At 41.3% G+C, this 23184-nt stretch overlaps 1 protein-coding gene across 5 annotated transcripts in view; it reads right to left on the bottom strand.

Annotated features, from left to right (window-relative positions):
- PHF14 (PHD finger protein 14) overlaps window positions 1-23184 on the bottom strand; it is a 230168-nt gene that overhangs the window by 72343 nt on the left and 134641 nt on the right. For 3 of the 5 annotated variants that reach the window (XM_075827760.1, XM_075827758.1, XM_075827761.1), the window contains one exon: window positions 7816-7933. In XM_075827760.1, the coding sequence (XP_075683875.1) occupies window positions 7816-7933 (118 nt within the window). Of the gene's footprint in view, window positions 1-3045; window positions 3137-7815; window positions 7934-23184 lie in introns of all 5 variants that reach the window. The other 2 variants (XR_012847778.1, XM_075827759.1) reach the window with 2 other exon arrangements.

Raw genomic sequence — 23184 nt, 5'->3', positions numbered from 1 at the left:
CAGCAATATAGTAGATCGTACAAAAGGAGGAAAGGGAGGAGGGGGATGCAGCTGCAGCTGCTTTTCTTCTGTGTCTGTCAAACTGAATACTGTGAGAGGGAGCACAAGTGTGGAGATATTTGATTGGCTCACAGATATAGGATATGTGGACAGCAGAAGAGAACACCAAAGTAATGGTAAACACCACACCGGGAAGAGCCTGCCCACTTAGAAAGCATACAAGAAAGAGTTAAACATTAAGAGATGCCAAGCAAAGAGATGGAAAAACAACAAATATGCAGGTTAGACCCAACATTTCTGGCTGCATTTACATACAAACAGGTCCTACTCAATGAATCCGAATATCATCAAAAAGTTACACTTCAGTAATTCAATTCAAAAAGTCTCTCGTATATTCTATAGATTCATTACACACAGAGTGATCTATTTACAGCATTTTTTTGTTTTAATATTAATGATTATGGGAACAGTTAATGAAAACCTAAAATTTAGTGTCTCAGAAAATTAGATTATTATATAAGCCCAATTAAAAAAATAATTTTTAATACTGAAATGTCGTCCTACTGAGAAGTCTGTCCAGTATCTCCCCTCAATACTTGGTCGGAGCTCCTTTTGCATGAATTACTGCATCAATGTGGCGTGGCATAGAGGCGATCAGCCTGTGGCACTGCTGAGGGGTTATCAATGTGGCGTGGCATGGGGGTGATCAGCCTGTGGCACTGCTGAGGGGTTATCAATGCGGCATGGCATGGAGGTGATCAGCCTGTGGCACTGCTGAGGTGTTATCAATGCGGCGTGGCATGGAGGCGATCAGCCTGTGGCACTGCTGAGGTGTTATGGAAGCCCAGGTTGCTTTGATATCGGCCTTCAGCTCGTCTGCATTGTTGAGTCAGGTGTCTCTCATCTTCCTCTTGACAATACCCTATAGATTCTCTATGGGGTTTAGGTCGGGCGAGTTTGCTGGCCAATCAGGCGCAGTGATACTGTGGTTATTACACCAGGTGTTGGTATATTTGGCAGTGTGGGCAGGTGCCAAGTCCTGCTGGAAAATGAAGTCCGCATCTCCATAAAGCGGTCAGCAGAGGGAAGCATGAAGTGCTGGGAAATGTCCTGCTAGACGCTGCTCTGACTCTGGACTTTATATAACACAGTGACCAACACCAGCAGATGACACGGCCCCCAAACCATCACTGACTGTGGAAACTTCACACCGGACCGCAAGACACTTGGATTGACGCCTCTCCACTCTCCCTCCAGACTCTGGACCTCAAATGCAAAATTTTCTTTCATCTGAAAACAGGACTTTGGACCACTGAGCAACACACCAGTCCTTTTTCTCCTTCATGAGTGGCTGGACACAAGGAATGAGACAGTTTTCTCCCATGTCCTGGACACGTCTGTGGGTGGTCGCTCTTGAAGCACTGACTCCAGCCGCAGTACAATCCTTGTGAATCTCCCCAAGATTTTTGAATGGCCTTTTCTTGACAATCCTTTCTAGGCTGCGGTTATCCCTGTTGCTTGTGCACCTTTTTATTCCACACTTTTTCCTTCTTCTCAACTTTCAATTAATCTGCTTGGATACAGCACTCTGAACAGCAGCTTATTTAGCAATGTCTTTACGTGGCTTACCCTCCTTGTGGAGAGTGTCAAGGCAATGATTGTCTTCTGGACAACTGTCAGGTCAGCATCTTCCCCATGATTGTGTAGCCACTGAACCAGACTGTTGGACCCTTTAAAGGCTTAGGAAACCCTGGCAGGTGTTTTGTGCTGATTAGAGTGTCACACCACGAGTCTACAACCTTCAACTTTTACCCAATATTCTAATTTTCTGAGAGACTACATTTTGGGTTTTCATTAAAGAGGCTCTGTCACCACATAAGTGGCCTATCTTCTACATAATGTGATCGGCGCTGTAATGTAGATTACAGCAATGTTTTTCATTTAGAAAAACAATCATTTTTGACGGAGTTATGACCTATATTAGCTTTATGCTAATGACTTTCTTAATAGACAACTGGGCGTGTTTTACTTTTTGACCAAGTGGGCGTTGTGGAGAGAAGTGTATGACGCTGACCAATCAGCGACCAATCAGTGTCATACACTTCTCCCTATTCATTTACACAGCACATAGTGATCACTATGTGCAGTCACTTACTCACACATTAACGTTACTGAAGTGTCCTGACAGCAAATAGAGATCACTACCAGCCAGGACGTGATGTCTATTCAGAAACCTGACACTTCGGTAACGTTTGTGTGAAATTTACAGAACAGTAAGCGTAATCTCTGTAAACGGTCATTTAAAACTAGGTTACGCTTGCTGTGATGTAAATTTCACACAAACGTTACCGAAGTGTCAGGATTCTGAATAGACATCACGTCCTGGCTGGTAGTGATGTCTATTCACTGTCAGGATACTTCGGTAACGTTAATATGTGAGTAAGTGACTGCACATAGTGATCTAGCAAGATCACGATGTGCAGTGTAAATGAATGGAGAGAAGTGTATGACGCTGATTGGTCACTGATTGGTCAGCGTCATACACTCCTCTGTACAACGCCCACTTGGTCAAAAAGTAAAATACGCCCAGTTCTCCATTAAGAAACTCATTAGCATAAAGCTAAAATAGGTCGTAACTCCGTCAAAAATGATCGGTTTTTTAAAATAAAAAACACTGCTGTTATATACATTACAGCGCTGATCAGATTATGTAGGAGATCGGGCACTTATAATGTGGTGACAGAGACTCTTTAACTGTTAGCCATAATCTTCAACATTAAAAGAAAAAAATGCTGGAAATAGATCACTCTGTGTGTAATGAATCTATAGAATATAGGAGTTTCACTTTTTGAATTGAATTACTGAAATAAATTAACTTTTTGATGATCTTCTAATTCATTGAGAAGGACCTGTATAGCAGCCGAAGGAGGAATTCGGATTTTATGCTTGAATTTACATAATTCTACATGATCCAAAAAGTCATATAAATGTTTTATTCCATAACGAAGAAAGCATAACACAGAGGATAAAATAACCCTGCCGTACCTTGTGGCTGCAGACTGACGGACTGCAGCAATCTGACAGGCTTCCTTCATAGAACATTCAATGTGGACCCTCCTGCAGAAATGTGGTTTAAATAGAAAAGGAGGGAAAAGACATTTTGAAATAAAAGTCTAAAGGAAATTCTAGAAGGAGAAAGTGAATTAGACAGGGGAGGGAAAAGGAAGCAGACTGTAAAGGAGCAGCGCGGGAGAAGACACATTACTCTTGCTTTCGAGAAGCCCTCGGGATCGCAGTGCAACATAACCACCAGCTTAATATTGAGGAGAGGTTTTTATAACGTGTGAGCATGAAAATCCCGAAGCCACTGCTTGACTGTTTAAACCCACATATCAGTCAAAAACACTTGGCCACCAACTTTCCCTCGAAGGCACATGAATGTAGTCAGTCGAATGCCAATATAGAAACTAAGAAGGTACTGTGTTTAGTGTGCAGCTAAAGAGGCTGAAGTGGTTTCCAGTCTACGCCACCTACGTAAGAGACATACAGTCAACGAGACTACCTTGTGTCTCCCAAGTGCAGAAGAGCGTGGACCATGGGAGGTCCCACTTACAGCTCAACTAAAGCAACACTACAATATTTAAAGAGGTTATCTAGGAACAAATCACAATGTGGCATAAACAGAATTACAAGGAAGGATCCAGCGCCCCCAAAAAAATTGAGACGTAAATTTTAAAAAGGAAACTGGGTTCCAATTTTATTTGAAAAAAATCTTTAACATTGAGGACACATAGTATGCACGCTGCCTACGCATTTCAGACGTCCTTAATCATGACTGTGGCTGTCTGAAACGCGTAGGCAGCGTGCATACTTTTCTATCCGCCTTTGCACTTGGATATGTGTCCTCAATTTTAAAGATTTTTTTCAAATAAAATTGGAACCCAGTTTCCTTTTTAAAACTTTACTCCTCAATTTTTTTTATGGCGCTGGATCCTTCTTTGTATTTCTGTTCGTTCCATAGATCGTGTGCCGACATGAAGATCCGGGGCGCAGAAAGCAGCGTGATTCTGCTGAAGGTGAGCTGGAGGATACCTCCCATATACATTTTCCACAATGTGGCATACTTGCTTTAAAATCCCGACGCATGAGGATACTCCTTGGTGTGTAATTTCCTCTACGACTGAAGATTGTTATTTACTGCCCGACTCCTTTGTTTATATCTGAGCTCCACACCGTCTTATTTTTGTCAACATTTGGAGGTGGTACCATGCATTGAGCAAGAAGATGGTGTATATTTCTTGGTGCGATGTTCTCTCAGTTATGAATACGAAGGCTATCATTTTGCACCATCCTTTTTGAATCACCCGGTACTATACATATGGAAATTACTGCAGTGGAGTCAGGCAAATACACAGATGAATATATATGTTAGTGCATTCCCTGTACGGTTGTGTGGAATATGCATAGGCTTAAACAATGGTATATATTACTAAGAGAATACTGTATAGGTATGTGCTCGAAAAACGTACACCTCTAGGGCCGATTTATAGATCTGTTTTTTATTTTCCCCATTAAGTTTTAAAATGTTCCAATCAATGATCCCCCAATAAATTATTTTGGATAGATTCTGAATGACAATGAAACCCTTTTTAACGAATGGTAAATCCCTTCTATTTTAAGCACCTGACAGGAATTCAATACCAATTCTTCTTCACTCAAGGGGTGCCCAACATACTTAAGTGGTAGAGGAGAGCGATCGGACAGCTGCAAACAAGGGCCGACAGCTAATTTCCCACATCCACCTGCCCAAGTGCTTTGCGACGGTCACTTCCGTTACTTCGGTCTTAAAGAAAGCAATGAACTTTTAATTTGGGCTGGTTCGGACTAGAATGATCCTACCAAGTAATATGGATTCCCGGTTTTTTCTTCAAGATCTTGTAGAGATAAAACCTCTGGGTGATCTATGACGACACTATAATTTATAGCTATATTTTCCCCGGCTGTATCCTCCATTAAAATGAATGGAAGTCTTAAAGGAAGACGTTATCTTTGCCGACTCCCAGAATCTTGTTAGCCGTCATGCTTATGTCAGCGGAGAAGTGAGGACAAAGGCGATACAGAAGATGTGACTATGGAGGCTTCATACGTAAAATTGTTAGACAGACACAGAAAGTGAATAGGGGAGAAAAAAGCAGGGAAGTTTGTGTTGTGTATGATTGTATGTAAGCTGGGTGACCAAGTGACCGCAAACATAACTCTAAAGCCCCTAATATGGCTGACATTAGTTTCAACTTCCTGTCCACAAGGAGATACAGAAGATGTGACTATGGAAGCTTTATACACAAAATTGTCAGACATAGAAAAGCAAATAGGGGAGGAAAAACCAGGGAAGTTTGTTTTGTCTATGTTTGCGTATACTTGTTTGGAGGCTGGGTGACCAAGTGACCACAGACATAACTCTAAATCCCCCAATATGGCTGACATTGGTTTTAACTTCCTGTCCCCAAGTACAGTAGGAAGAGCAGCTCTAGAGCACAAACTACTGCTCTAACAAGTGACATACAGATGTAGCCGTCTTTACCTTGACTTTTAACGCATTAAATAAAACAATGGCAAGATCCCTTATCTTGACTTTTTCAATGGCTTTTGTTGTTTGAGATCACGTTGCAGCAAGTCATCAGAGTCAAGTTAGAGATGGCTACATCCGCACTGTGCAGACGAATAACATGAACATGTATGTGATGGGTACAAGTTAATGCCTTATGATAGACTTTTTAAAGGGTTGCATGCGGTTAGAAAAGCATGGCTGCTATCTTCCAGGGTCAGCGCAGTTTTAGGGGTTGTGTCTGGTATTGCAGCTCAGCCCCAATTACTTGATTGGTATGGAACTGTAATACCAAACACCACCCACAGACAAGAATGGCGCTATTTGTGGAAGAAATCACTCACGTCTTTAGGGCAGCTTTTATTTCTACTGCTGTCACAACTCATAGAATTACACAGAGTGTCTAAATGTGTAGGACTCAACACATCGATGATGCAACTCCCATAAAATCTATCATGACTGGGATGGTCAATCTTTGTTTCACGGGTAATGGGGGTGGGGGGTTGCAAAGTGGCTCATTTTTATGGAGGTTACATTAGGTGACCTGAGCTGCGCAGCACAAGTACCTATCTAGCATTAGTCCATATATAATGAACACTGTACCCTGGATATCCCAAACTACTAATACAAAATGTAAAGGGCGTTTTTTACATTTGAACCATTTTACAGAATATATTCAGAATGAATCTAAAAAAAAAAGTTGAATCCCTTTGTAAATACATGACTTATTATTTACTTCTCCTGAGCAACAGCTGGTTTTATTCTTCAGAGCTGCATTTATAATTCAGCTATTGGAAACAGTCAGCAAGCTTGTCATCAGACACATCCCTAACAGCTTTAATGCAGGGGGACAGTTTGTTTTCCCTATTACTGTACACTGACTGGTGCAAAGAAAACAAATCACCAGAACAAGTTCTGTGCAGACACTGAACAAGCAGGTGATACTGGGGGATTTCAGCTCTGAAGCCTAAAGAATTGTGATGTAACTCAGGATCAGTACAGGTTAAGTAATGTAATAGCTTTTTTTTGTAGATTAACTCTATTATAGAATAATGGGGGTATAAACCTGGATATTTCTGTACATTAGCGGAGCACGCCCAGCTTGTGCAGCAAAGAGGACTTAATGACCCGCATGCCAGCTTAGTATTTCATAGTTTAGAAGACACTCCATGCTATTAAGATTACACATTATTGCTGTTTACTGTCCTGCTGCCCTCTACTATAGAAGTCTACCTTATAGACAAGCTAAAACGGTGATGAACTTTGGTTCTATATAAAGTGAATAAATATTTAAAAAATCTCAATATTTACCCCCTTTTTTTTTTTTAGAAGTTTAAAAAAAATTCTGTTACTACCTGGAAACCATCATCAGGCTGCTGTTGTTGAACCCTTTATGTGCATAACACAAACAATTATATTTCTGCTGGCCAAAAGTTGTTCAGCCAGCAGATATCAACCCCAAAAGTAGTCCGGGGGCCCCCAGTAACATGCACAGTCAATTCTGCCAAAAGCATATATGATGTCTATAGAGGGAGAAGAGCAGCGGTCAGACGCCCCCGACCCCACTCATCCACGAAGAAAACAACTTTTTGTTTCCAGGGTATGAATGGCTGGAGGGATCTGCCAGCACCCATACAACACCCACTATAGTCTTTTAGGTGAAAGCTGAAACAATGAGTCAATGAAAAGAATACACAGATGTAGCAGAGCTGAATTTAGAGCTAAATTTCCAAGTTCAGGGAAAATCCTAGATTTACCATTGAGTGCCAAGTGCTAAACTTAGCTCTGCTACATTAACAAACACAGACTTCTACTAAAAATAAATACTCATGGTAATGTGCTTATGCGGGTGCGATTGAACAGCACCCCAAAAGTCTGCTTTGGGGTGACGTTCGAAAGCATGCATCAAAATGATAATTATGGAAACCCCCAGCCGGATTGGTTGGGGTATTTCAGTGATTGATATCAGTGTAATGGTAAAATATGTTACAAAAATGGTGCAAGTGGTGAGAAAAACGTGGCGTGGATAAACAACTCACAAACTGGGGAAATGGACTGAGCTGGGGACGGTATTTGTTCTGCTCTGCACACCTTATGTAGTCGGGGGATCAGCCGCAGCAGTCATCTCCTGAGATGCCATAGATACATGTGAGAAGATCGGGCGACTTTATACCACATTCTCAGATACAGTCCCCAGATTTGGGACTTACTTTGGAAGAAGAAGAGTCACATTCCTGGCATATCCATCCATATCCCGTCTGCTTTGGAGACTTTTTCAGTGGAGGGTCCAGGCAGCCAAAGTGGTAGCAGAGTTTACATTCATCACACCTGCGAGAGTAGCAAAAATACCCGGTTATAATAAAAATCCCCTGAAAGTCACAAAGAAGCAAGGACTGAGAGGAGAAGGGGCATTTAAAGAGGACCTGTCCAGTATGCTTACCTACCGTTATAAAAGAAACGGCACATGTAAGGGTATGTTCACACGGGCTATTTTCGGCCGTTTTTCGGGCCGTAAACGGATGAAAAACTACCGAAAAATCAGAAGCAGAACGCCTCCAAACATCTGCCCATTGATTTCAATGGGAAAAACAGTGTTCTGTTCCGATGGGCCGTTTTGTTACGCGGCAGTTTTGAAAAAACGAGGCCTTATTCACACAAACGTGTTATACGTCCGTGTGCTTTTCTGTTTGTAAACATAAAACCAGAGTGTCATAAGATGCCGGCTGCACGAAAATCACGCAGCCATGCACCATATGCTGCTGACACACGGACATTTTGCACGCGCAAAACGCAGCGTTTTTTGAACACTCAAAACGGACACGTTCATGTGAATAAGGCCTTAGAGTGTTTCCTGCTACTCATGACTCTCATAGTGATAAATCAGATGTTTTCTCATTTCAGTTCCCTCCTCTCTCACAGCGCAGCACAGAGACAGAGAAAAGCTGCACCCCCTCCTGTCTCACATCACAGACAGAGAGAGAGAGTGAGAGTGAGAGAAACTGCACCCCTCCTGTCACATCAGATACAGAGAAAGGGAAGCTGCAGCTGCTCCCCATGTGTCTCACAGCAGACACAGAGAGAGAGAGAGAGAGAGAGAGAGAGTAGCTGCATCCCCCTCTTCCCGATTTACTAGTACTACAGACAGATTGTCATTCCTTTATTTTTTAGACTGAGAAGGTTTCTAAAAATGCGCAAACAGAGGGAGGAAAAGAAAAATAGGCTGCTGTAAGGAAAATAGTGTTTTCCCTAATAAAATATATTACAAAGTTTTATGCATTCAAATATACTACTGACTAAGGCCCCATGCACACAAACGTAAAAAGGCCCGTAATCACGGGCCCTTAGACTTCTATTTGCCACGGGTACCTCCCCATATGCTTACGGGAAGGTGCCCGTGCCGTTGAAAAATATAGAACATGTCCTATTTCAGGCCGTTATTACGGCACGGACAGGCCCATAGAAGTGGATGGGGCTCCCGTAATTTACGGGTGACTACGTGTGTGCACCCATAATTACGGGAGCGTTGCTAGGCGACGTCAGTAAATAGTCACTGTCCAGGGTGCTGAAAGAGTTAAACGATCGGCAGTAACTGTTTCAGCACCCTGGACAGTGACTACCGATCACAATATGGATAAAGCCGTATAAAAAAAATAAGAAGTTCATACTTACCCAGAACTCCCTGCTTCTTTCTCCAGTCCGGCCTCCCGGGATGACGTTACAGCCCATGTGACCGCTGCAGCCAATCACAGGCCAGTCACAGGCTGCAGCGGTCACATGGACTGCCGCGTCATCCAGGGAGGTCGGGCTGGATGTCAAAAGAGGGACGCGTCACCAAGACAACGGCCGGTAAGTATGAAATTCTTTTACTTTTATTACGGAAAGGGCTGTCTTTTCTCTCTATCCTGCACTGATAGAGAGAAGGGGCTGCCGATTAATGCAGTGCAATTTTGCAGCGAAAATGTGCCCGTAAATACGGGTGGAATACTGGTGACCAAGGACCCGTATTTACGCCAGTATTTACGGGTGGACAAAAATACGGTCGTGTGCATGAGGCCTTAGAAAAAAAATAATTACATTTATTGATAAAATTCGACATAGTTGGTTCTTAGTCGTATGAACAGTGCGACCGTCCGGCTGCCATTACACCATCTTAAGAAGTCCAGCTGCTTGGCTGAACATTAGCTTAGTTTAAATCGACATAGATTATTGCAGAATATAGCAAATACAATATGCAGCTTATTTCACATTAACTATGCATAATATACTGTATATTTATACTCCAGTTACAACAAATGCTGCATTCGATATTCTGCTGGTTTTCTCATAACTTTCAGGACCTCACATCTCTCCGCAGCCCCCTGCTGGCTGCTCTGTGTGGTGCATTGTTGGAGATGCAGCACATACTGTCCAGTAGTCTAGTATAAAACATAAAATACATCTCCCACAATGCTATGCACCAGGGTGCAGCATATTCCACACGTCTAGCTAAGCTATTAGGTGTGGATCTGCGCAGTGCTGACCTATTTCAAGCGGCAACCAGTAGAATTCTGAATGAAGCTTTGGGTGTGATTAGAGTATAAAAGATGCCGCCACGCAAAGCTAGGTAAAGTCAAGCTACTTCACGCAATTTATAACTTTAAATTACATTTACGCTACTACTTATATACCACTCCATATTAAAAAAGGAATATTTAATACAATATTTGTTGGTTTTAAGACACAAGATAAATCAGCAAAGAAGTAATAAGAATAAGGATGAGGAGGAGGAAGAAGCGCAGAATAAAGACTGAGGCAATATCCTGCCACGGGAAAGGACAAGTGCACGGCTATATATTTCAATATTCTACAATGAGCTTGAGAAAGGTCATTGTGCTGGAATTATATGTGGCCATTCTTCCTCTCATTACACTGCGGGATTTTTTATCTCGTACACATCACCTCTCTGTGCCTATTAATAAAACTCGAAATGATGTGCGCTCCTTACTGTAATCCACCGAGCTCCACAGAAAGCTTTTCTGTCCACGTCCTAACTGACGGGCCCGTTACGAATAGTAATTAAAGGGCACAGCACTTTAATAAAGGGGGTACAACTTTGTAATGGGCCCCCCATCCCATGCATCCTTGATCCATCAGTTGCAGAAGGCTGTGTATTACTCAGGACATGCTTTATTACAGAGGCAATGCTGTTCACCCACGAGCACAGGGAGGCAGAAAAGGGATGGGGTACATTTCACAAAGTTAAATCCCTCTCCCATCCCCCCCTCCAATTGTGCAACTATTGTACAACTCCAAAGCAGGTTCACACGATTTACAATAGATGACACTTTAGCTCCATCTCCCTGCACATGTCACGGAGCATGCTCACTACAATCCCCCATAGAAGTCAAGTTCACTTGTTCTGATCTTATTTTTTTCACATCCATAAAGGCAAAATCTCTGGAGGAATCGAGCTGGGGACAGTTCAGCTCATTCGACCCTCTTCCTGCACAGTGACCTCTGTAAATGTCACAGTGCATGCTCACTACTACATTCTCTCATAGAAGTCAATGCCATTTTCTGACCTTAGTTTCTTATGTCCATGTGCCTGCTGTAAAGCAAATCTCTGGAGAAGCAGCAAAATGTTCAGCTCCTCCCCCCTCACCCAGTGACCATTGCACGTGCCACAGAGCATGCTCGCTACACTCTTCAATAGAAGTCAATGAGAAACGTTATGACCTCGTTTTCTTATTTCCATATGTAACACCATAAGCTATAGCAGCTGCTGTTGCAGTAACTTAAGCAAGATGACCACCTATATAATTATGTAAAGATAAAAATTCTCTAAACTGGTATTAATGGACCTTATAGGTGCCAAATTATTAAATATTGTGGATTAATGGAAAGTCCTTAAATCAGCTGATATTTAAAAGAGCTGAGAACCTTCCAGGAAGAAATAAAAGGATTACAACAAACCTGCTATATGTGAGGTGCCCCATTATATTGTAAATAAATTTTGGGAGCAAGTACTGGATTATCAAATGCTGCATTAAAGTTGTTCTCCGGGACTATAATATTGACGGCCTATCGGTAGGATTGGTGGATGTCCGATATCAGCTGATCGGGAGGTGCAAGGTGTCGGAAACCCATCGACCTGATATCGATGGCCCGTCTTAAGGATAGGTCATGAATTATAGTCCTAGAAAGCCAGAGTATGTTCCAGTATGTATTTTTAGTGTTAAAAAAAAATAAAACCATCTCTTCCCCCCCCCCCCTCCCGGCCCATAGCTGTGAGACCCTCAACGTCTATGTCACAGCTAAACCCAATTGCGAAACATTTATTGAATAAAAACGACAGAAATGAAATTGATGTCAACAAATAGGACATAAAAATCCTACAAATCAAATACCGGCAGCGAAGAACTATTGGGATCAACCTGCGCTCGCTAACAGGAGACGAGACGCTCCGAGACCGAATGTCATGTTATTTTATGCATAAAATTAGTTAGTACTTGATCGATATAGCGGATCCTAATTGTACAATGTAAATGAGATAAACAAGATAATGACAGAGACAAGGAATAGAGGGGGGGGGGGGGGACACTCATTTTATTTACTGCGCTTCCTAAGCCCATCCAATTTGATAACAGTGGAGGATATCTTATCAGTCAGACGGCAGAAGGCTAAACGTGCACACCAGGGGCCTCACTACACTACGTGCACGGACAAAGCTTCTGCGCAGCCAAGAACACAAATGACATGAGGGAGAAGACTAGAATCGCTGCTGCTGCTGCTGCTGACTTTAAAGGGCATTTTATATGGGGAAATTATAGGGTTAAATTTCAGAATATCGCGTAACGGTTGGCAATTATTGGCCAGTGTAAACATGTGCAGCGATTGCACAGCCGGAGAGAAAATTGCTAGTTTGTCGTTGATCGAATCTTTTATGATGACCTAAAATTTATGGTTTTCGGCGTGATAGCCCCTCGTGTGGACAGGCATCTGATAGTCATTAGCAGACGAGACAGGAGATGTGGTAACGTTGGCCGGGGACGTGAACGCTTAAAGACAAGCGATCTAAAAATTCTGAAAAAAAATTGAAAGTCTTTTGATCGTTAAGGACTATATCGACGATCGGCGGTCATTTTTGCTAATTTATCTTTAGCTTAGAAGACGGATGTGGAATTCACACAGTGATCTAGTCACGCTCCAGATCATTTAAAAGGAGACCTCCGCCTACTATAAAAATCGGATTAATAAGGCAATTCAGGATAGGCAAACCTAACCTTTTATTTCCATCAATTGCACCATTTTTGTTTTCCCTGAGTAAGTCAGGCTGGTCATAGTAAGCGATAGAGCCGTGTGTGTGTGTTGGGGCCACAGCGGCCTGAGAAATTTTATAATTTGCACCATAATTCGGTGTAAATCATAGTAGAAATCTAGGCTATGCCGGCCCCTCCGTCGAACAATTAAATCGAGAAGAAATTACATATTTATACGCTTACCTTTCTCTTCGACCCTCAGGGTGTTGCGGCTGATACAAGGGCAGCATCAGGACATTGTATGTGACACAGAACGGACGATGTTGAGTGCTGCATCGCATATAAGGCCTTAAGGTTGCTCGGCGTTAGGGCCTAGTATTTTATGTCCGATATAAAAGGGGGGAATGGATGTCGCATGGCCGGCCGAAACATGCGACACAATGTGTTGCATCTCACTCCAACTTTCTTTCTATTTAGACTGGTTTATGAAACTCCAGTCTTAATAAATTCCCCCCATGGTCTTTAAAGTGGAATAACCCCTTTAAGGGGGGGGGGGGGCTACGTCTAAAACAATAATTATATCATGAAAAGTTTGTAATATACCCTGTTTCAGTTCTTTACTGTGTTTTAAGTTCTCTTCTTTTTTTAGGGAATAGAAGCATTCGAGTTTACATCCGGAAAAGTTTACAGACTCAGGCCTCATGCACACAAACGTATTTTTGTCCTCCTATAAATACGGGTCCTTGGTCACCAGTATTCCACCCGTATTTACAGGCACATTTTCGCTGCAAAATTGCACTGCACTAATCGGCAGCCCCTTCTCTCTATCAGTGCAGGATAGAGAGAAGGGACAGCCCTTTCCGTAATAAAAGTAAAAGAAATTCATACTTACCGGCCGTTGCCTTGGTGACGCGTCCCTCTCTTCACATCCAGCCCGACATCCCTGGATGACGCGCAGTCCATGTGACCGCTGCAGCCTGTGATTGGCTGCAGAGGTCACATGGGCTGTAACATCATCCCGGGAGGCCGGACTGGAGGAAGAAGCAGGGAGTTCTCGGTAAGTATGAACTTCTATTTCTTTTACAGGTTGCTGTATATTGGGATCGGTAGTTTCTGTCCAGGGTGCTGAAACAGTTACTGCCGATCGCTTAACTCTTTCAGCACCATGGACAGTGACTATTTACTGACGTCGCCTAGCAACGCTCCCGTAATTACGGGTGCACACACGTAGTCACCCGTAAATTACGGGAGCCCCATACACTTCTATGGGCCTGCCCGTGCCGTAATAACGGCCTAAATTAGGACATGTTCTATATTTTTCAACGGCCGGGGAACCTTCCCATAAGCATACGTGGAGGTACCCGTGGCCAATAGAAGTCTATGGGCCTGTGATTACGGGCGTTTTTACGTTCGTGTGCATGGGGCCTTACTCATCACAGATGAGGGTTTGCTACAATTGTGTCCAATCTATAGATTCCTACAAATCTCCTGTCCTGAAAGTTTGGTACAATGTATCAGTACAGGGGTAACATGTCAGGCTGAAGTGTAAACACTTTTTGCACAATAATTTGTGATCATAAAAATAATTGGACTGCAAATGGGGTCTTGGAGTCAGTAACTTCTGGACCCAGTCAAGAGGTTCTTATAACCGAAAACGTCAGTTTCATCCCCCATGGTATGCAGCGGAGATGTCTACAGAACATTAAGTGGTTGTATCCTTAATTAGTAGGTGGAGGAGGAAGGAAAAAGACAAAGATACAAGAGATCAATGAAGCAAAAGGAGAGAAACAAACCAAATGAGACTAACACTACATCACCTCTGCCGGCGATCCATGAACTAATTAGCCTAATGATTCATGCCCTCAGAACATGCCACGAACAGACACATGGCCCAGGCTCACACTGATGACATCATTAACATCTGGCTCCAGCAGCATTGCCACAAATTAAAAAATTCTATAATATATATACACTACCATTCAAAAGTTTAGGGTCACTTAGAAATTTCCTTATTTTTGAAAGAAAAGCACAGTTTTTTTCAATGAAGATAACATTAAATTAATCAGAAATCCACTCTATACATTGTTAATGTGCTAAATGACTATTCTAGCTGCAAACGTCTGGTTTTTTAATGCAATATCTACATAGGTGTATAGAGGTCCATTTCCAGCAACCATCACTCCAGTGTTCTAATGGTACATTGTGTTTGCTAACTGTGTTAGAAGGCTAATGGATGATTAGAAAACACTTGAAAACCCTTGTGCAATTATGTTAGCACCGCTGTAAACAGTTTTGCTGTTTAGAGGAGCTATAAAACGGACCTTCCTTTGAGCTAGTTGAGAATCTGGAGCATTACATTTGTGGGTTCGATTAAACTCTCAAAATGGCTAGAAAAAGAGATCTTTCATGTGAAACTCGACAGTCTATTCTTGTTCTTAGAAATGAAGGCTAGTCCATGCCAGAAATTGCCAAGAAACTGAAGATTTCCTACAACGGTGTGTACTACTCCCTTCAGAGGACAGCACACACAGGCTCTAACCAGAGTAGAAAGAGAAGTGGGAGGCCCCGCTGCACAACTGAGCAACAAGACAAGTACATTAGAGTCTCTAGTTTGAGAAATAAGACGCCTCACAGGTCCTCAACTGGCAGCTTCATTAAATAGTACCCGCAAAACGCCAGTGTCAACGTCTACAGTGAAGAGGCGACTCCGGGACAGAGGAAGATTGGAAAAAAGTGTTATGGACAGACGAATCGAAGTTTGAGGTGTTTGGATCACACAGAAGAACATTTGTGAGACGCAGAACAACTGAAAAGATGCTGGAAGAGTGCCTGACGCCATCTGTCAGGCATGGTGGAGGTAATGTGATGGTCTGGGGTTGCTTTGGTGCTGGTAAAGTGGGAGATTTGTACAAGGTAAAAGGGATTTTGAATAAGGAAGGCTATCACTCCATTTTGCAATGCCATACCCTGTGGACAGCGCTTGATTGGAGCCAATTTCATCCTACAACAGGACAATGACCCAAAGCACACCTCAAAATGATGCAAGAACTATTTAGGGAAGAAGCAGGCAGCTGGTATTCTATCTGTAATGGAGTGGCCAGCGCAGTCACCAGATCTCAACCCCATAGAGCTGTTGTGGGAGCAGCTTGACCGCATGGTACGCAAGAAGTGCCCATCAAGCCAATCCAACTTGTGGGAGGGGCTTCTGGAAGCATGGGGGGAAATGTCTCCCGATTACTTCAGCAAATGAACAGCTAGAATGCCAAAGGTCTGCAATGCTGGAATTGCTGCAAATGGAGCATTCCAAGACCAAAGCAAAGTTTGAAGGAGAAAATTATTATTTCAAATAAAAATCATTATTTCTAACCTTGTCAATGTCTTGACTATATTTTCTAGTCATTTTGCAACTCATTTGATAAATATAAATGTGAGTTTTCATGGAAAACACAAAACTGTCTGGATGACCCCAAACTTTTGAACGGTAGTGTATATATTATATATATACACACACACACACACACACACACACACACACACACACACACACACACACACACACAATTTTAAGGGTACTCTCATAAATATGTTTGGGAATTTTATATATATATATATATATATATATATATATATATATATATATAGCAAAGACAATGAGAAATAATAATGGCGAACACAAAAATCTAAGGAAGCAACTTCATGAATATACAAAAAAAATCTACTGCAGGTTTACATTTCTTGTTTCGATGTGGCAGTATTATAGTGGTTATATTCTTGTATATAGGAGTAGTATTATAGTAGTCATATTCTTGTATATAGGGGCAGTATTATAGTAGTTATATTCTTGTATATAGGGGCAGTATTATAGTAGTTATATTCTTGTATATAGGGGCAGTATTATAGTAGTTATATTCTTGTATATAGGGGCAGTATTATAGTAGTTATATTCTTGTATATAGGGAGCAGTATTATAGTAGTTATATTCTTGTATATAGGGGCAGTATTATAGTAGTTATATTCCTGTATATAGGGGGCAGTATTATAGTAGTTATATTCTTGTATATAGGAGCAGTATTATAGTAGTTATATTCCTGTATATAGGAGCAGTATTATAGTAGTTATATTCTTGTATATAGGAGCAGTATTATAGTAGTTATATTCCTGTATATTGGGGCAGTATTATAGTAGTTATATTCTTGTGTATAGGAGCAGTATTATAGTAGTTATATTCTTGTACATTGGGGGCAGTATTATAGTAGTTATATTCTTGTATATAGGAGCAGAATTATGGTAGTTATATTCTTGTACATTGGGGCAGTATTCTAGTAGTTATATTCTTGTATATCGGAGCAGTATTATAGTAGATATATTCTTGTATATAGGGGCAGTATTATAGTAGTTATATTCTTGTATATAGGGGCAGTATTATAGTAGTTATATTCTTGTACATTGGGGGCAGTATTATAGTAGTTATATTCTTGTATATAGGGGGCAGTATTATAGTAGTTATATTCTTGTATATAGGAGCAGTATTATAGTAGTTATATTCTTGTATATAGGGGGCAGTATTATAGTAGTTCTATTCTTGTATATAGGAGGCAGTATTATAGTAGTTATATTCTTGTATATAGGAGCAGTATTATAGTAGTTATATTCTTGTACATAGGGGGCAGTATTATAGTAGTTATATTCTTGTGTATATATGGGCAGTATTATAGTAGTTATATTCTTGTATATGGGGGCAGTATTATAGTAGTTATATTCCTGTATATTGGGGCAGTATTATAGTAGTTATGTTCTTGTATATAGAGGGCAGTATTATAGTAGTTATATTCTTGTATATAGGAGACAGTATTATAGTAGTTCTATTCTTGTATATAGGAGGCAGTATTATAGTAGTTATAGTCATGTATAGAGGAGCAGTATTATAGTAGTTATATTCTTGTATATGGGGGCAGTATTATAGTAGTTATATTCTTATACATAGGGGGCAGTATTATAGTAGTTATAAGTATGCAGCCAATGAAATCATTAAAGGGAACTTGTCACCAGCATTTCACCTATTAAACCAGAAATACCTATTGTTAGTGGGTGAAAAATCATTTCTATATAACCAATAATTGTCTTCTTAGTCGGCTCTGTAGCTTTACTATTCAGCTTTTTAATGTTCCCACACCGTATGCTAATGAGCATAAACGAGTCACATCTTCGTTTGAAGAGAGTCATATCCTCATTCCTCAAGTTTTTCTCGCCTCCTTACTTTTGATTGACAGCTCCTCGCCTTCCCCCCAGCACACAAAATCCCGTGCTTGTGCATTGATGTCCTCTTCTGATGTGTGCGCACAAAGGGACACCGGATTATTACGATAAAAAGCGCAAAATGTTTGCAGACCGTTATTTACAGGAGGAGTTTAGGAGCGGGGATAACGGCAATGAACTTGTGACAGCAGCGGCCAGTGAGGGAGAAGTAAAGTTCAATAGGTGAAATGCTGGTGACAGGTTCCCTTTAATAGATCTGTATTATTTATAGTATCTGTATGTTTTGCTCCCTTACATTTTACATCCTAATTTGATGATCTGTATTGCTTTTTTTACATTTTTTATGAGTTCATGAATAATACAGGTTTGTACAATAACGTCTGAACGCTTCCTGACACGTCCCCGTGTAGATTCTGTAGAGATTAGGCATATTTAGCCGCGATTAATAATATCTTTTTGCGTCCCTCCCGTTTATTGCTCTTGATTAAATGTGATTTTGAATAACATCTTTAATATAACGTCGCTATTAAAACCGCCGCGGGACATCACGGCACACGACTGATAAAGAGTGGTTGCTATTTCCATCCGAGGATAACAAAGGAACACATTGCTTTTGACTCTCGTCGGCTTCTGTTACTTTCCAGTGGATTGAAGTACAGCGTGTCATCAATTGCCAGACAAACCGGGGAGAGAGACATTATTTATTAGGACAAGTCTGACAAGGAATTTATCTGCTGTTTTCTAACAATACACATATCAAACATTCTTGATGAGTGCGGGGAAACTGAACAAGAAAATAGAGAGCTTTGTCATTCTAAGTAGCAAACTAATCAATTACATTCATGCTAACTGGATGGGGTGGGGGAGGGGAAGATTCACGACAAGTTTATTCTCATCTACCTGGATAAGGGACAAAAATAGGCCTCCGGGACCTCTCGGCTCTCAGATGAAATTGCCGCTTTTGGTGATTTTAAAAGTTTAACATAATATATTAAGTAACTTTGTACATAGTTTGCTTTATCTTGGACCGATTATTGGTTACATGATTTATTTTCCAGGGAAATCTAGGTTCAAAATTCTGCTGGTTGCCAACTCAAATCTGTCAGCACCGTGCTGACAGACACTCCCATAGCCGCTTAGCCTCCTTAGATCCTAGAATGAGCTACATTCAGACTGGAATTTCCTGGGTACACCAGAGGAAACGATTCAGAGGTGTTCAGCGGAAATATACAGAACATGGAGACGTCTACTTTTTGCAACAAACTTTTTTATATATATTCCACACACTAGAAATATCATAAATAAGGTTGAATAGGTTATTTGGGAATCAACCCATACGAAGTACACCCTAGTGGCGAGTCATTGGCTCCAAAGTCAACTCCAAATGGTGTTGTCTTCTGCTGGACCTTTGGGGCCCATTATTTTATCAGAGTCGGGGGCCATTGGAGGATCCCCTGGTACTCTGGTAGGCCAGTCCGACCGTGGTCGAATTGGAAGAGACTTCGTTCTTTAGATTTCTACTGTACAGACTTATTGTGCTGTAGACACCAAACCAGAAGGTTAAGACCCGCATACTGGGCAGAATTATGAATGCAGCTCTGGGTATGGACTAAATGATGTAATTTAAGCTTCCTACACTATAAAAAAATAAAAATAAAATGTAGGGACATTTCTTGCATCTAAAATGAGCCAGGACCCGATAGGTGCCAGTTTCTAATAAATTGGGTTACAATAGCAAAGTTTATAAAGCTTAAAGGGGTTGTCTAGTTTAGAAAACCTATTTTACATTTAAGGTAATAGAAGGAGGGGGGTGCCTACTATTCAGGAACCTTCTTAAATTTTCCCTATGGGGGCGCTGCATGGGAATAAAACCTTTGCTGCAAGTTTCTCCTATAGAATATAGTTGACCGTTGGGGAGATCCCTGCAGCAGGACACCTTGTGATCAGCTTATTATTGGGAGAGCCGAATAACAAAAACAAACTGCAAAATGGTCGTCCAAAAAGCAAAACATAAAAAGTAAGCTACTTCCATTCTATTTCCTTATCAGATGAGCCACATACTTGGTTATCTTTGCTCCTGGTCTACAGGCCCTTTTACACCGGCCAATTATCAGGCAAATGAGCGATCACAGAACGCTTGTTCCCGATTATTGCTCTGTGTAAAGGGCACCCATCAGCCGATGAACGAGAAAACGCCCATTTATCAGCTGATTGTATAGTTTATGCAGCACATGTCCCTGACATGTTGCCGACATGATAGAAATGTTTAAGGACAGAGGCGATCAGAGTAACAATCGCTCGTCCCTATACATCACTCCTTGTGAAAGGAGGAAACGAGCGTCGATCCACGTCGGGCCTTGTAATAGGACCCGAAGAATATTCCAGATTCATTTTTAGTTCTGCAACAGAAACAAGGGACAGGATATCAGAATTTCTGGACTATTAGATTCTTGTGCAAAGGAATATTATAGTAGATACAAATTTATTCACCCCAATGAATACTCAAAATGTATCTTTTGCAGGAGTTTGAATGGTTAGTATAGTCTTTGGACAGGTTGTGTGCTGGATATACGGAGGTTCCCGATGCTTCTTATATATTCTCAAGCCATAATCCCCTAAGTTTATCATTCAGTCTCTATCAAACAGGGTTGATGGACATAACCTAATTCATTCCTGCTCCTTTAAGGCCTAAACACTCAAAAAAAAGTGTAAAATTGTATTTCTTCATGACCACAATAAGCTTCTCTGAATTAGTGTAATATATCAGAGGTCCACCAGTAAAATAAGGATGAATTACCCCCAGTTGCTATTGGTATTTTTGGGTGTTGGTTGGGGAGTTGTAGTGTAATACACTGTCCACATATTAACACCATACTGTGCCTATATAATAAAACCATACTGTGCCAATATAAGACTGCCATTTTATACTGCCTACATAAATAACAGTGCCCTACAATGATCCCACAATACTACCACAGTGTCCACATATACTACGTATATATCATTGTCGGTGTCTACATATTACTTTAATACAGTGTCCAAACAATACTACCATACAGTGCCAACAGACCAGTGCCCTACAGTAACCACACAATAGTGCCATACAGAGCCAACAGCCCAGTGCCCTACAGTAACCACAAAATACTACCATACAGTGCCAACAGCCCAGTGCCCTACAGTAACCACACAAAACTACCAAACAGTGCCAACAGACGTGTCCTACAGTAACCACACAATACTGCCATACAGTGCCAACAGCCCAGTGCCCTACAGTAACCACACAATACTACCATACAGTGCCAACAGACGAGTGCCCTATAGTAACCACACAATACTACCAAACAGTGCCAACAGACGTGTCCTACAGTAACCACACAATACCGCCATACAGTGCCAACAGCCCAGTGCTCTACGGTAAGTGCACAATACTGCCATACAGTGCCAACGGACCAGACAATACTGCCTCAATAACAGTACCACAGTGCCCACATATACTAGGTATGAATCATTGTCTATTACTTTAATACATTGACCAGACAATATTACCATACAGTGCCAACGGACCAGTGCCCTACAGTAAGCACACAACACTGCCATAAAGCGCCAACGGACGAGTGCCCTACAGCGTCCACACAATGCTGCAATATACGGTCCCTGGAAAAGTGCCATACAGTGTCCACATATACTACTTACAAACAGTGTCATTGTCCACATAATACTGAAATAATACTGCTGTATAGAGGCAACATAGTGCCATAAAGACACCAAATCATACAAGCATCTGCATAGTGAAATAAGTAGGCAACAAGGTGCCAGCGAGATAAGAACGGGCGGTGTGTGAGGAAATTGGATGCTGAATCCCCAGGCCACCCGACATGTTTGCTCCAGCTATAATCTAGTTTTCTGTTTATTACGGATTAGAAGGCATTTTATTCCAGTGCAGCCACGTTTCCGTATTATAGAAAGTCCTAAATTAACTCTTAAACTTTCTTTAGCACATCTAGCAGTTAGCAAAGGACGCGGCGGATAAAGTTCATCATTGTCATGCTCTGCATGTCCCTGAATTGACAAGGGGAAAAAAAAAACATTATAAAATTAATTAGCCAGGAAAAAAAAAAACTTCCCCTCGATAGGTCAATCCAATCTTTCCTTTTAATCATCAATAATAATGGTCTTTTAAGTTGGTGAGATAAGAGGAGCGCTTTATCACTGGAGCAGGGACATAATTAAGCCAAGAGTAGCTGTGTGATAAAATCAATAAGATAAAATGCACTCATAAATTGATTTGTACCACTGGCATGTTAGAAAAGCCGCGCGCTACAACAAACAAGGACTGGCCTTCCTTAGTCTCTGTCCCGTGCATGCCCTGAACGGACGTCCTACACCTCCTGGACGTCCTCAGACCACAAGCAAAAATGCATTCATTCCACAAACATTTCACAGCAACGCCTAAACCCCAGAAACAATATAAAACAAGGGCATCTTGTAGTAGCCATTTATTAGCTTGTGTACTGGATGCTACATAGACCCCCAAACTGTAGAGGGCTGAAAACGACATGTCTTCGAGAAAAGACGTCTGGCCTTGTGTCTAAGGAAATCAAAGAGAAGGAGAAGGTTCAATTGGAAAAAAAAGGAGTAATGGGAAAAAAAAATGAAGAAAAGGAAGAAGAAATGATGAAGATAGGGAATGGAACGGATGAGAGGGAAAGGGGAAGGGTTGGGCAAAAGAAAACAGGAGAGGGAAGGGATAAAGATATGAAACGGGAGAGGACAAAAGATATGGAAAGGGAAAGTAAAACAGAAAAGGTAAGGGACAAAAAAAGTAGAAGGGATAAAAAGAGGATGGGACAGGAAAAAGCAAAGGACAGGGGAGGGGAAAGTAAAAAGGGAAAGGATAACAATAAAGGGAAAAGAAAGTAGGAGAATAAATAGAGCGAAAAGCAGAAGGAAGCTTCGAAAAGAAAGTAGAAGGAGCAGAGGTAAAGACAGGGAAAAGGGAAGGGGTGTAAGAAAAAAAGAGATCAGGAAAAAAAAAAAAGAAGGGGAGTGGATAATAAAACGAAAGGAAAAGAGAAGAGGATGGGA

The sequence above is a fragment of the Rhinoderma darwinii genome, chromosome 5 (genome assembly GCF_050947455.1).
Source record: "Rhinoderma darwinii isolate aRhiDar2 chromosome 5, aRhiDar2.hap1, whole genome shotgun sequence".
In the NCBI taxonomy this organism is placed as follows: domain Eukaryota; kingdom Metazoa; phylum Chordata; class Amphibia; order Anura; family Rhinodermatidae; genus Rhinoderma; species Rhinoderma darwinii.
Note: the sequence above shows the minus strand (reverse complement) of the source record. Positions and strands in the feature narration are given on the sequence as shown.